Source organism: Notolabrus celidotus, chromosome 6 (genome assembly GCF_009762535.1).
Source record: "Notolabrus celidotus isolate fNotCel1 chromosome 6, fNotCel1.pri, whole genome shotgun sequence".
In the NCBI taxonomy this organism is placed as follows: Eukaryota; Metazoa; Chordata; class Actinopteri; order Labriformes; family Labridae; genus Notolabrus; species Notolabrus celidotus.
In genome coordinates this window covers 26,423,120-26,437,036 of record NC_048277.1, presented here as the reverse complement: position 1 = coordinate 26,437,036, position 13,917 = coordinate 26,423,120, and the positions used below count along the sequence as shown (strand labels likewise).

The following is a 13,917-nucleotide window of genomic DNA, read 5'->3' as shown; positions in this document are numbered from 1 at the left end:
ATTACAAAAAGACTCACTTTCCTGTACTTTAATAGCTTCAAAAGCAGATCTTAGTTGTACTATTTTGTGATTTAAAAAATAGCCAGTGTTGGACCGTAACAGAGTAAATTTACTGTAGTACTGTACTTAAGTACATTTTTTTGAGTATCTATACTTTACTTGAGTATTATTTTTGGGGGATACTTATGACTTTTACTCCACGACATTCAGAAGACAATTATTATGCTTTATACTCCACTACATTTCTATCAATGCTCTAGTTCCTCACTACTTTTACTTTGACGTCAGCTCATGAATTTCCTTCTCCTTTCTGAAATCTGATCCCTAAGACAGTAAAATGTGTTTGTGTAGTTCTGTTTGTCTCAGTGGTTTAGCCGTAGCTACCTGTATATCATGCGTCTCCACGGTTGAACGTGGAGCAAACACGGAGGAACTTTCTCTCAGATCAGACAGTTCATTTAAAGGTGGTAATGATGGCTATAATTCTCCACCTGAGCACCCATGGTCATATTTTCAGCCTGTGTTAGAGGTTTTTGAAATGAAGAATGATACATATCGTTTGAAATGTTCTCTCTGTTTCCCACTCTGCCCAAACATACAAACATTCACTGTCCAACCTGAGAATGCGTGTTGAGCTACATAATATTTGTTTCATTCCAGATGAACATTTCAAACTAAGTTGTCTGTGCTTGGAGTAACTTAACGGCTGTTTTTATTCCATGGTATAGTTTGTAGAGATTTCAAGTAATGAATTCTAAAAATACATAATGTAACAGCATGTACTCCTATGTATTCTTTACTGCACTTGTGTTTTGTAAAAACAAAAAGTTTTGAGATATTTAAAAAAGTACTTTGAATACTTAAGTATTTTTAAAAGCAAGTACTCCAGGACTTTAACTCAAGTAATAATTTGACTGAACAGCTTTCACTTGTATTGGAGTAATATTTGACCAAGTGGAAGTAGCTGTGTACTTTGTCCACCACTGAAAAAGCCTATCCATTTCGAGGTAAAATGTGGTAATTGCTACATAAAATACCAGTAAGTGCAGTTAGTTCATGTAGCATTGTTAATCATATAAGTTTAAAAACGTATATTAAAATATGTCCTCTTAGCAATCTGAATTAATTAATAAATTACATCCAGAGATGTAGCAACTCATTGGTTAAATGATCCAATCACACCATACTGTCACTGAACTCCTCTGACAGCTGAAGTAAATGGCATTTTGAAAGAGGGAAACACTAGGACATCTAACTGCGCATGTGCACGAGTTGTATATTAATGAAAAAAAGGTCACGAACTCTGACCCTCCCACTTACTGCACCAAACAGTTAAAATATTTATTTATTGAAGGCTATAAATCATCTGAGCTTACGTCTGCTTGGAAGGTAAGACATATTGAGTTTTGTGGACGCATAAACGGTTGGTGAAGGAGCCACGGAGGGCCAGTGAGACAGGAAGAGAGGGAGTGTTCAGCAGATCTACGGCAGGGCAGCAGCTACCAGCTAGCAAACAGCTAACCTAGCTAGCTAGCACTATCGTCGGGAGCTATGCGCTTCAATAAATCAACTTAGAGGGTATGTTACAACTTTTATACGCTTATACGACTTCAGACCTCTCACGTTACATGCGTTGAATATTCTACTCACGCTGTTCCAATAGAAAGGTTGCATTAATGTATTAAACGGACATGCTAGTTAGCTAATGTTAGCTGCTGGGCGAGCAAAGCTAGCTAGTCTCCGGAAACTCATCATTCGCATCTTTTTATCAAAGCCAGAACGTGACAGTGAAGTTCAGTATATCCGAGTCATCATGTGTGTTATTAAATATCCCTCTTGTGTTGTAGTCCAAGTAAAGAAAAGGTGCAAATTATGTCCAGTTTTCGTTAGCGTAGTCCCGCCATTGAATCTGCGTTGCGGCATCCCGGGCCCTAACCCTAGCGTGCTTTAACCCTTCAATGTTGACCTTTCACCCACAGGAAAAGAAATACCTTTATCTTCCGTATCGATTTTAAATAGCTGGCTGTCAAGACCTTGTTGATGGTGCTACTAGTAGCCTTGTCGTTCATTTTTCCAGCACTTTACTATAAATCGAAGCGGTATTTCAACGATATAACAAGGCCACCGATTGTACACATTCGAGCTAACTCCTAGCTAGTTTTGGTTAGCTCAGGCCATAAACAGAACATTAGTTTATGACACACAATGTGATAAAACCAGATGTTGACATCCTAAGCGTTGGTCTTTTTAAAGCTTGATTAGCTCCTAATATCATCTGGAAGCATCGATTAGATTTGACAACGAATATCGTTCTGCTTAGAGAGAGATGGAGGAGTAAACAGGAGGGAAAACATTAATGTAACATTGATTTAGTATTTTAATCAGTGGTGGATAGTAACAGAGTAAATTTACTGTAGTACTGCACTTAAGTACATTTTTGGAGTATTTGTACTTTACTTGAGTATTATTTTTCAGGGGAACTTTTGACTTTTACTCCACTACATTAAGAAGACAATTATTGTACTTTTTATTCCACTACATTTCTATCAGTGCTCTAGTTACTAATTACTTTTCCTTTGAAGTCAGCTCATTATTTTCCCTCTCTTTCCTCAAATCTGATCCCTAAGCCAGTATAATGTGTTTGTGTAGATCTGTTTGTCTCAGTGAACGTGGAGCAAACACAGAGCAAATTTCATTCAGATCAGGCCGTCATTTAGAGGTGGTAATTATGTCTATAATTCTCCAGTTGAGCACCTATGGCCATATCTTCAGCCTGTGTTAGAGGTTTTTGAAATTAAGAATGATACATATCGTTTGAAATGTTCTCCCTGTTTCCCTCTCTGCCCAAACATACAAACATTCACTGTCCAACCTGAGAAAGTGTGTTGAGCTACATAACATTTGTTTCATTCCAGATGAACATTTCAAACTAAGTTGTCTGTGCTTGGAGTAACTTAGTTTCTGTTTTTATTCCATGGTATAGTTTTTAGAGATTTCAAGTAGTGTTTTCTAGATAAACATAATGTAACCTAATGTGCCCTTACTGCACTTGTACAGTATATTGTGAAAATATAACATTTTGAGATTTTTTAAGAAGTACTTTGAATACTTAAGTAACTTAAAAGCAAGTACTTCAGTACTTTAACTCAAGTAATAATCTGAAAGAGAAACTTTCACTTGTATTGGAGTAATATTTGACATGAAGTATCTATACTGTGACTTAAGTAATGAAGCTGTGTACTTTGTCCACCACTGATTTTAAAGACCTATTCACTGTTTGTGGTCTTCTTGTAATTTCAAGATTTACTGCAGTTACAAGAAACAATTGGAGTCCGAGCTCCAGGTAACTTTAAACACATCAGCATATACAAATGTGTCGTTTTAAAAAGTAAACTTAAGACTTACCTTTTTAAACTAGCTTTTAATTTGGAGTAATTTATTTTTAGCCCTGGACTGCATTATTATTTTTATTATTTTAATAATGATTATTTGAATCATTGCTTTAACATATATTTATCTTATTTAATTATTTATTTATCTATTTTTTTCTTGTATTCATCTGATCTTGTTAACGCTACCTTATTTTAAACTTTTCTTTCCACTATTACTTATTTTATTAATTTTACTGTATTGAATTTTTTTGTTTTTTTTTAAGTATTTAATTTATAATCATGCATTTTATAATTTTACCATTGCCGTTGTTTTCTGTCTCTTTGTTATTCTGTGAAGCACTTTGGGCTACATGTTTTTATGTATGAAAGGTGCTCTATAGATAAAGCTGAGTTGAGTTTACACATGGGGTAAAAGTATTATGAAATACTGCAAGTATTTTTAATCATGCAGTCAAACTGCTAAAAAGTTATGCATGTGACATTCTGCATCTTCTTATTATCCCTGTAAAACACATGCTATAACCAGCGCAGCCTTGAGCCAGTTCACTGTAGTTTGAGTAAATTCAACATATACTGTGAATCATCTGAACAACTTAAAAGTGTACCTGTGTGCACATATCTGTTTAAAAGTGTCCCACTGTTCACTTCTCTAGGCAGTTTCAGAAAAGCTGCATTAATAGCTGTTTGTTTAGTGAGGCTTTATAGTTATCTCTGTGTTCTGATGATTCAGCAGGACAGAATGGGCTTGGAGATGCATGCAAGACAGGGTAGGGATGTTGGAAAGTAGTACACATTTTATTTGATGCACGCAAGAATAATTGAGTCAATATTAAAGTCAGAAGTTATCCCTCACTTTCCCCAACGTTTGCTTTGATAAAAACATGAAGTAAACCATGTGCTCTCTGTACAGGTGTGCAAGCTTCATGGGGCACTTGTGTGAAGAGGAGTAGAAGAAGGTGTACAGTATCAGAATGGATGGACAAACTCAAAGGATACAACTTTTGTCGACCGACAACAGCATGGCATTAGGACACAGAATCCAGGTGATGTTATAGCTAGTCCACAACAGACTGTAAATTCATACACATAATTTAGATATAACTGTTGTAGTTGGGGGGGGGGTACCTTTTGGCCTTGCGGTTTAAGTGCATGTCCCATGTACAGATGCTGTAGTCCTTCTCGCAGTGGTTTCTGGGTTAACTCCTGGTTATGACTATTTGCTGCATGTCTTCCCCGCTCCCCACATTTCCATTCTCTCTTGAGCTCTCCTGTCACTGAAGGCAAAAAAGCCTGAAAAATGACATACAGAAGTAAACGTGGTAGTTGGATCCAGACAGAAAAACAAAGTGCTGTCTTGTATTTGTGAAATTTCGTCTTGTATCCAAATGACAAACACTGTTCCTGTATTTACTTTTCACTTTTTGTAGCAGTACCGCAACTTCCCCTCATCCCATTTTCATCTGACACACTGAGCACACCCTCATGTTTTGATTTCCTATCTTTCATAGATTGTAACTGATCAGCAGACCGGTCAGAAGATCCAGATCGTCACAGCACTTGAGCCATCGTCGCCAGGAAAGCAGCAGTTTATCCTCGCAAACGCAGACTATTCCCCAAGTGGGAAAGTGATCCTGGCCAAGCAGGAAGGCTCACCCAACAAGGTCATCCTCGCTTCTCCAGACGGATCTGGAGTTAACCAGCTGTTGTTTGCGTCACCTGAACTTGCAGGGCAGCAGATTCAGGTATTACAAGAGAATGCTAGTGACTTCTTCCTGCCAGCTCTGACAAACAAATCACTGAACGGTCTTATGACTGAAGCAGGAACACGTTGAGTCAGTCTACTTATTGCAGTGTATTAAATTACTCTATTGTGTTGGGTTGTTTATCAGTTTGTGACTGAAGGGTCGGACCAGTCTATGGTGAAGCCGGTTGTGGAGTACTGCGTTGTCTGTGGTGATAAAGCATCAGGTAGGAATTCAGTTTAATTTAAGTTTAACTTTTTTATTTCACAGTAAGGCACATGAGTAAGCATTCCTTAACTTGACCCTTTTTCTCTCTCTCTCTCTCTCTCTCTTTTCTCTCCCAGGACGTCATTACGGGGCTGTAAGCTGTGAGGGCTGCAAAGGCTTCTTTAAACGCAGCATTAGAAAGAACCTAGTGTACTCTTGCAGGGGCTCTGGAGAGTGTGCCATCAACAAGCTCCACCGAAACCGCTGCCAGTACTGTCGACTACAGCGCTGCATTGCTTTGGGGATGAAACAGGATTGTGAGAGACTTCGTTAATCTATGCAGTTGTTGAAATATTCTATTTAGGACTCAAAAAAAAAGTCTGATGCATTTGTTGTTGTTTTTTTTTCACTTCAGCTGTGCAGTGTGAGAGGAAACCTGTAGAAGTTACCACCAGAGAGAAATCTGTCAACTGTGCGGCCTCCACTGAGAAGATCTACATCCGCAAGAACCTGTGTAGTCCTCTGGCTGCCACACCCACTTTTGTATCTGATAAGGAAACAGCTCGGTACATCCTACTTCCTAAATATAATGCACTATTTTACTATCTTATCTATTACATACATATTGGTCCTTACATATTCTTACCCATTTATATTTACAAGGAGAATGAAAACGCTAACAGCTAATATAGTCAAATGCACTCAACTTCCAACTACTTCACCTAATGACAGCTGAGATTAATCAACAGCTGTCTTCTACATTGTCTCTATCTGATCAATACAAGCTTAAGAGAGATTGCATTTGTAGCATTGGATTAGACTGAATGAAATAGAAAAGGCTAATTGCAGTTTGAGTAATGACTTTATTGTATAACATGACTTCACGTAATCTGAAATGTGAACCCTCTCACTTCAGGTCTACAAGTTTGCTTGAGTCGAGCATGTTGCTCAACATCCAACAACCCTTCACCAAGCTGGAAAACACCATATTGATCCCAGCATCTCCTGACAAGGTAACACAGATGCAGAAAAATAACACTTCATTTAAATGTAGCCTGGGTGGATGTTATCACTGCTTTGAATGGCAAGGTACATACGCATCAGATTGATAGGTATATTTTAGGGATGCACCGATCCCACTTTTTAGGTCCCAACTCCCGATACCGATATCGATACCTGGGCTTTGGTGTCTGCCGATACCAATGATAGCCGTTCCGATCCCGGTATTGATTTAACAATCTCTATTCCTTAATGTGAGGATAGAAACATGTTTTGGCAACTTCAGGCTTTTCTGGCTTTGTCGGAACAATTAAATCCAAAAACCTGTCAGTTTTTTCACACCTTGAATCCATTAATAGAAGGTTTCTTGCTTATTTGCAGTAGGCTACAGCTGATGTAAACTTCTTCCTTTAGGCTTCCATTAGATTTTTCAGCGCGACTGCCATCCGTCGGAACATTACCGCTGCATATGTTGCAAGTTTCCGGCGGAGTTGTTAGCAAAAGAAGCATGCACCTAAACTGCAGAGTCTTTGTAGTTATCCTCCATCATGCTCCACCGGGCAAAAATGCACAGACCGTCTGGCGCTGATGGCGTGGGAGACGCACATGGCTGTTGTAAACACAGAAAAGCATAGAACTGAGATGATCTGCCATATGGAGCGGCACTATATATCGGCCCCTTGTCACCGATATCCGATCTTGCTTTTTGAGTCAGATCTAGCCAATATCTGATACCAGGATCTGATCGGTGCATCCCCAGTATATTTTTAAATTTATTTTTTTTATTTTTTATTTATTCTTTCTTTATTGAGGAAGAGCACTTACTTTACAGTCAGCATTTATTCTACAGCAGAATGTAACATGTATAGTAGACAAAACATACTGGATAGTTCTACAGCAATTTAGCTCTACAATTATTTTTTTTTTAGGGAACTTAAGACATACAACAGAACATGGGAAGATTTCATTTTATTTAATTTTATTATATATATTTTTTAAATTTAGATTTTTCAAAAGTGCAAGTTCACAGAGACATAAGACAAGACATAAACAGACACATAGAAAAGAAAAAAATACAATATAATAGGAGACACCACAACACTGGACATGACACTGGGGGGAGGGTACATGATAATTCATAACCAATTCATGATTGGTAAGTTCAGGTACACAACAAAACACCTAGGAGGCTGAATAGCAGTTATAACAGCAGCAGGTAGATAACAATAAGGAAGAGTCTCCTTGCAGAGGACCATGAGCACACATAAGATTACATTTTAAAGGTATAGATGGAGGGGATTGCAAAAATCAAATAAAGAGCAAGCCAAAGATAAAACAGAAATGAACCATATCTTCACTCAATTTTTTCCACTAGTGTTATTTTTTTTTTGGTCATGCTACACACTGTTTGGTATATACATACAATTTTATGCACAAACATGCAGTGGACATGCACTTAGGGAGAGATGACAGGGTGAGGATGCTGCCATCAACCAGCGCACCCCGGGCAGTTGGGGGTTCAGTGCTTGCTCAAGGGCACCTCGGCAGTGCCCAGGCAAGGGAACCAGCACCTCTTCAGCCACTTGCCAAACTTCGTCCATGCTGGGACTGAAACCGTCAACCCTCTGGTTCCCAAGCCAAGTCCCTATGGACTGAGCTACTGCTGCCCCCTTTACAATTTACATGAATTTACATCCACAGTTCCTTTTGAAGCTCACCATAAAACATTATATAGCTCTAAAACATCACTAGAAAACTAGACTACAACACAAGACTCTTAAACAAAGAGTAACCCTGAGCAGTACATCCCACACTCTCACATTGATTTAGAATTGAGAAATTGAATATCACTTGTTAACATATGGTTTATGTATTGAAACATGTGACCTGTCTATGAAGTAGTTCATGTCTGATTATTACTCTGACCCATTCAGCAGGATGACCCATCTCAAGGTGACCTCGGCACGCTGGCAAATGTAGTGACGTCCCTCGCTCAACTTAAACAGGCCAGAGAGGCGAGTGACAGCGGCAATGACCTGATGGGTGTTGAAACTCTTAGTAACGGGGACAGCTCGATAGCAGACATCCAGGGAGACGAGCAAACTGCAGGTGATATCACACGGTGAGTGGGATGTTATGGAGTATCCTGAGGCTACATACTGACCAGCAGTTGTTTCTGATACATGTATTAGAGATTTACTGGAGCACTGTACTGAAACCCAGGGGCCGTTACTTTGTGTTTGTCACAAAGCTTTAATATAATTTCCTGTAGGGCCATGTGGTTTCTGACTGGGCTCTTAAGAACTTAATTAGGTTTGCTCACAGTCATCAAAAATGTTCCTTATGACAAGGATGCACTGCAGTGCTTTGAGTTGTATCCTGTATGTCCTGTTCCTACTTGAACTGCAGGAAGTGAATCAAATGTCAATCTTTTACTGGACATTTTTGTTCAATCTTGTACAACCATAGAGCTTTTGACAACCTTGCCAAAGTCCTGCACCCTGGTGATGGCTCAGTAGGAGATTCCTTGGAGGCCCAAATGCAGCTGATGTCAGGGGACCAGACGGGTCCTGTGGTGGAGTTAGAGGGGCCTCTGCTCTCAGACAACCATATCCCTTTCAAGGTAAAAGCAAAGGCACTGACCCTGAGGACTCGATCCAACAGAGATTGCTGCTGATGTATCGCTGAGTTACACATTTTCACACATTATCTCATTAACACCGGCTTCATGTTTTCTCCCTCCACTCCACAATGTGTACCTGCAGCTAATGATGCCTTTGCCTGTGCCAGAATACCTCAACGTCAACTACATCTGTGAATCAGCTTCCCGGCTACTTTTCCTCTCTATGCACTGGGCTCGCTCTATTCCTGCCTTTCAAACCCTCGGGTAAGCCTTCGTCACAAAGTCTTTACTGTTTCATGAATACATCTTTTTAAGAAGTAGCTTTAGACTGTGTCATAGCACATCATGTCAGTTATACAATGCATGTCCAATAAGGTTTTACATGTGGGCCCATACAGTTCACTGTATGTAATGAATTAAACTTTAATGTAATTTAATTTTTACAGTGGTCAGGACAACGACATTAACTTGATGAAAGCCTGCTGGAATGAGCTGTTTGCCCTTGGTCTGGCACAGTGCTCCAACGTTATGAATGTTGGTACCATCTTAAGTGCCATTATCAGCCATCTGCAGACCAGCTTACAGGAAGGTAGGAGACCTCTGCTGTGGTTGCCTGCAAGGTGTAACATGCATACAATTTCAGAAGCCCTTTAAGTGTTTAGTTCTGCACCCAGCATGAGGTGGAGACAGAGCTCTACTTTTTAACGACCTGTCCTCTATACCAGGACATCAGAGACACATTCTTTCCACTAATTCACAAACATACAAAGAATTTCATTCTTTTGACAACCAACACAAACAGATGTACCTGCTGGGTGAGGTACCACTGCAGCACGCTATATCAGCTGCTGAGAGTGGAAGAGAGCGTTCAATAGCTCCAAACCCCCGTGAACATCCCTGCACCATCATCTCAGACCTGTACATACACCACAGAGAGATTCTAACCCTATTCTCTATTGTTTAACACTGTAATCATCCTATTGTTTTCATTCTGTTTTAATAGTTAAATATATTGAATATACTATTTCAACTTTAATAAGCTTTGATATTAATTGTTGTAAACTCTTGTTGATTCTATTTGTGATTGTATATATAGTTTGATGTGATTTTGTTTATGCTTTGTCAATAGTGTTTTCACTTTCATGCTAATAAAGCTATTTGAATTTGAATTTGAAATCTGCTAAGTGATAAATACTTTCTGCCATGCACTCATTAAGATCTGTCATGTTTATTTTGAAGCACATTTTGTCTTCAATAGTTTGAAATACTGTTCTAATTTTGATCCCTCTAAACGTTCCTCTTTTGTTCCTGCAGAGAAGCTGTCTGCAGATCGAGTAAAAATTGTGATGGAGCACATCTGGAGGATGCAGGAGTTCTGTAACAGCATGATCAAGCTGGCCCCAGACTCTTACGAATATGCCTACCTCAAAGCCGTTGTTCTCTTCAGTCCTGGTGTGTAATTTTCTGTTTCTTTTATTCTTTTATAACATCTAAATCGCCAAAACATCCAGAATAGAAGTCTCATTGTGTTTAAGACACAGTTTGATTTCGGGGGTGTTCCAGAAGGAAACTGTCTTTCTGTAGTTTCTGTGCAGCTGTGAAGCTCTGTGTAGTACCATCTGTCCGCCTTCCTTCTAGCTACTGGCATGGTGGTTGAGCTCAGTAGCAGTAGCAGTTGTAGCTGTGAGGTACAGATGGACGCACTGCCAGCGACCAATTAGACGACGAGTGCTGCATGATGTGGTGAAATTGTGCGATTGCAGTTATAATGGATAATGCTATTATGATATCTGATTGCGGTATGATAAATGGAATTGTGTGTCCATTTTTTGGTTAGCACAAATACAAATATTAAGTTAATACTTTTGGAACACTTTAATGCATTTTGTCCCCCTGAAAATAAAAGCATTCTTTTCAAAGGGCAACGACAACAGCAATGTGTGTCTTCTGTAAACACAAAGTTTGCACAGCCCTGTTAAGAAATGAAGGCATTTCTGCAGAGTGCAAACAGAGACAGTGTCAGTCTGTAAACTTAACAAAGGAATTCTCTCTCACAATGCAACAGCAGTGACACTTCTCAGGTGTCGTTACAAATTGGTCGTGATATCACACGAAGTAGTGACTTTAACTTTGCATGTTATACGCAAGCGGCAACCTCCGGTCTCAAACTATGAAGCCCATGCAGAAGTGTTATAAACTGCAATTCATCGAGAATCTGCTTGAGGCTGGCTGCAGAAACACCGGAAACCACATAGACACCAATTCAAAAAAGACAATCTATGCAGCATTAATAAACATGTTTACAGCCTGGTTCAAAAAATGACTTCGCTCTACGTAGCTAGTTTCTCTATCGGCACACACTGCGACAGTTCAGAAGATATTAAGATTACGAGTTTTTGCCCAAATAAGGACATGACTGACCTCCCGGACAGATACACATAGCTGTTGGTGAAGAGGCTCAAACTCCGCCCCTTTACGTCACACTATGCCTGGTTGATTTCTGCATTTCCAATATGGCTGCTGCTGCAGATTGGCTTCAAAACAGCACTCCCGAACAGATGGGTGACATCACAGATATTACGTTCATATTTTATACAGTCTATGGTTTTACACAGCACTTCTTTCTTTTTTCCCGGTCACCAGACCTGATCAAATATATTCCTCTACAGCAGATGTTAGGTTTTTTTTTCGCCACCAGTTCAAAGTCAGCTTGCTCGTCATGCTCCAGCTCGTCTGCTCCCATGATGGTCACTGTGCTCTATGTTGCATGTGCGCACACACACACGCACACACACACGCACACACACACGCACACACGCACACACACACACACACACATACACACACACACACACACACACACACACACACACACACACAGACACAGACACAGACACTGTCTGAGCAGCTGATGGGCTTAACAAAACAAACAGCAAACAGTCAGAGGAGAGGTTGTCACGTTTACAGAAAGGCGCACGTTCACGTCCAGTCACTTGTGTTGAATTATGGAGTATTTTACACAGAACGTTACAGTACAATATCAATTTCTTGTAGAATACTTACAGAGTTTTAAAGTGGTTGACAGTGCATTGACTAATATCTGTCTTTTTTCATGTTGTTTTGCACCAGATCACCCGGGCATAGATAACACACCGCAGATCGAGCGGTTTCAAGAGAAGGCCTACATGGAGCTGCAGGACTACGTTACCAGGACATACCCAGAAGACTCCTATCGGTTAGTTGGCTTTAGTCTGTTGTGCAAAACATCATAGAGTTGCTTGTTTATCAGTATCGTGCTTTTACATTTGCAAGACTGATCTGTGATGATGATATACATGTATGTGTATAATACTCATGCTTTGACTCGGTGTCTCATCACTCTCAGGTTGTCCAAGCTGTTGCTGCGTCTCCCCGCCCTCAGGCTGATCAGTGCAGCTGTCACCGAGGAGCTGTTTTTCGCAGGTCTCATTGGAAACGTGCAGATCGACAGCATCATCCCTTACATCCTAAAAATGGAGTCCACTGACTATAACAGCCAGGCGGTCACCGGGGTCTGACGCTTTGCCATTTCTCATCCCAACATTGGACTATGAAAAACTTTTGAAGCGAACCAATCAGAGGACTTCTCAAAACGATCACCAAGTGGTCATGACATACTGTATCAAAGACACGGCATTCTGCAGGAACTCTCTTTTTCGCTCTTACCTTGCTCCTTCTGACTCCTCAGTTCCCAGTCAGTAGACGACTCATAAAACAGGAAGAATCAAACCACCTCCGGAGGCAAACGAGCAGGACAATACATGCCCAATCAGGAATGAACTTAAAGCCTACATAGTAGATTGTGCTTTTTATTGTACATAGTATTTTATGCTTCATCGCCTTCAAGCCTTTCCTTTTTCTGCGGATCTCGTTTGTACTTTGAAAGAAACAGGATGGTTTGTTTTTCACTGCTTTATTACATGGTCATGCTTTTTTATTTTCTTAATATTATGAGGAAAAAAACGTGTCAATATGAAATGGTATGTGAGATGTTGTTATTGCTAAAGGTTAAAACCTTTGTTTCTTCTTTGTTTGCCAATCCAAAGGATCCGGCAGCATCGACTTGTTTAATATTTGACATGTGGATCTAAAGTAATCGTGTACATACATTTGTGTATAGAATGAACCAAGAATGCTTAAATGGGCAGCACCTGGTAATTTAGGAATCCCATGTTTGGATGGAGTTATGTGGATGGAAAATGATGGTCAAGTCATTTGAAAATAAAACACTTCTCTAAATCGTGTTTCTTCTTTACTCATGCAGCTGACTTCAGTAATGATTCACGGTCAGAATAGCTGAAACCAATTCCCATATCACCACATCAAATTAAGAAGAATGCTGAAGTATCAGTTTTTGATATAATGAACGTCTACTCTATAGTCACAAGTCAGCAAATTTTAACACATTTCACTTAAACTGACGGTTCAAAGAGCAAGCAAGCATTCTAATAATTATTGATTGTGTTGTAACGTGAAAAGCTGCATTCGTTTGCACCAAAGAAGAGGTGATGAATGAAGTGGACTGCTGCTAGAATGAGCAGTAGCAATTTTTTAAAATAGTTCCCACAAATGAACACTAACAGTGAAATTAAAGTATCACTTTGGAATTGAGAGAACTGTTTGAGGACACAGACTTAAAATGTGTTTTTCAACACATTGAAAGGGTTAGTGAAATTACATGACCAGCACAACAATCTAATCAACCTTTGGCCTTTGTCCAGCAAAGCTCCCTCCTTTACAGAGAACAGAATCAGTACAGTTTGCTGAGCTGCACAGAGTAACCTGGTAGGAGGGAATCGACCCTCTTGATGGACATTGATGATTCATGCTGCAAGCAAGTTTTCTTGACAGTAAGTACAACTGTTTTTTCTTATGTCAGCAGCTGAGGAGCCCTAGATATATTGAAATGAATCAA

General features: G+C 39.7%; 1 protein-coding gene across 10 annotated transcripts; it reads left to right on the top strand.

Moving 5' to 3' along the window:
• Positions 1–1,256: 1,256 nt before the first annotated feature.
• Positions 1,257–13,241, top strand: nr2c1 (nuclear receptor subfamily 2, group C, member 1). Of its 10 annotated transcripts, none has more exons than XM_034686017.1 (16): positions 1,258–1,578; positions 3,302–3,343; positions 4,123–4,159; positions 4,303–4,435; positions 4,901–5,134; positions 5,282–5,360; positions 5,479–5,658; positions 5,757–5,907; positions 6,258–6,354; positions 8,275–8,462; positions 8,810–8,963; positions 9,106–9,227; positions 9,410–9,552; positions 10,278–10,415; positions 12,093–12,198; positions 12,349–13,241. In XM_034686017.1, the coding sequence occupies exons 4-16, from the start codon at positions 4,364–4,366 to the stop codon at positions 12,518–12,520; spliced, it is 1,836 nt and encodes a 611-aa protein (XP_034541908.1). In that variant the 5' UTR covers positions 1,258–1,578; positions 3,302–3,343; positions 4,123–4,159; positions 4,303–4,363; the 3' UTR covers positions 12,521–13,241. The 10 variants fall into 10 exon arrangements, with proteins under 10 accessions (XP_034541904.1, XP_034541908.1, XP_034541906.1 ...); XM_034686018.1 differs by having other exon boundaries at positions 1,259–1,389; positions 8,278–8,462; XM_034686012.1 differs by having other exon boundaries at positions 1,262–1,389.
• Positions 13,242–13,917: the final 676 nt, after the last annotated feature.

What these genes read in the sequence shown, in the direction of transcription:
- nr2c1 (XM_034686016.1), top strand. Translation starts at nt 4,364, where the DNA reads ATGGATGGACAAACTCAAAGGATACAACTTTTGTCGACCGACAACAGC. An exon ending in CATTAGGACACAGAATCCAG is followed by an intron (nt 4,436 to 4,900) that starts GTGATGTTATAG and finishes TATCTTTCATAG; the next exon opens with ATTGTAACTGATCAGCAGAC. An exon ending in TTGCAGGGCAGCAGATTCAG is followed by an intron (nt 5,135 to 5,281) that starts GTATTACAAGAG and finishes GTTGTTTATCAG; the next exon opens with TTTGTGACTGAAGGGTCGGA.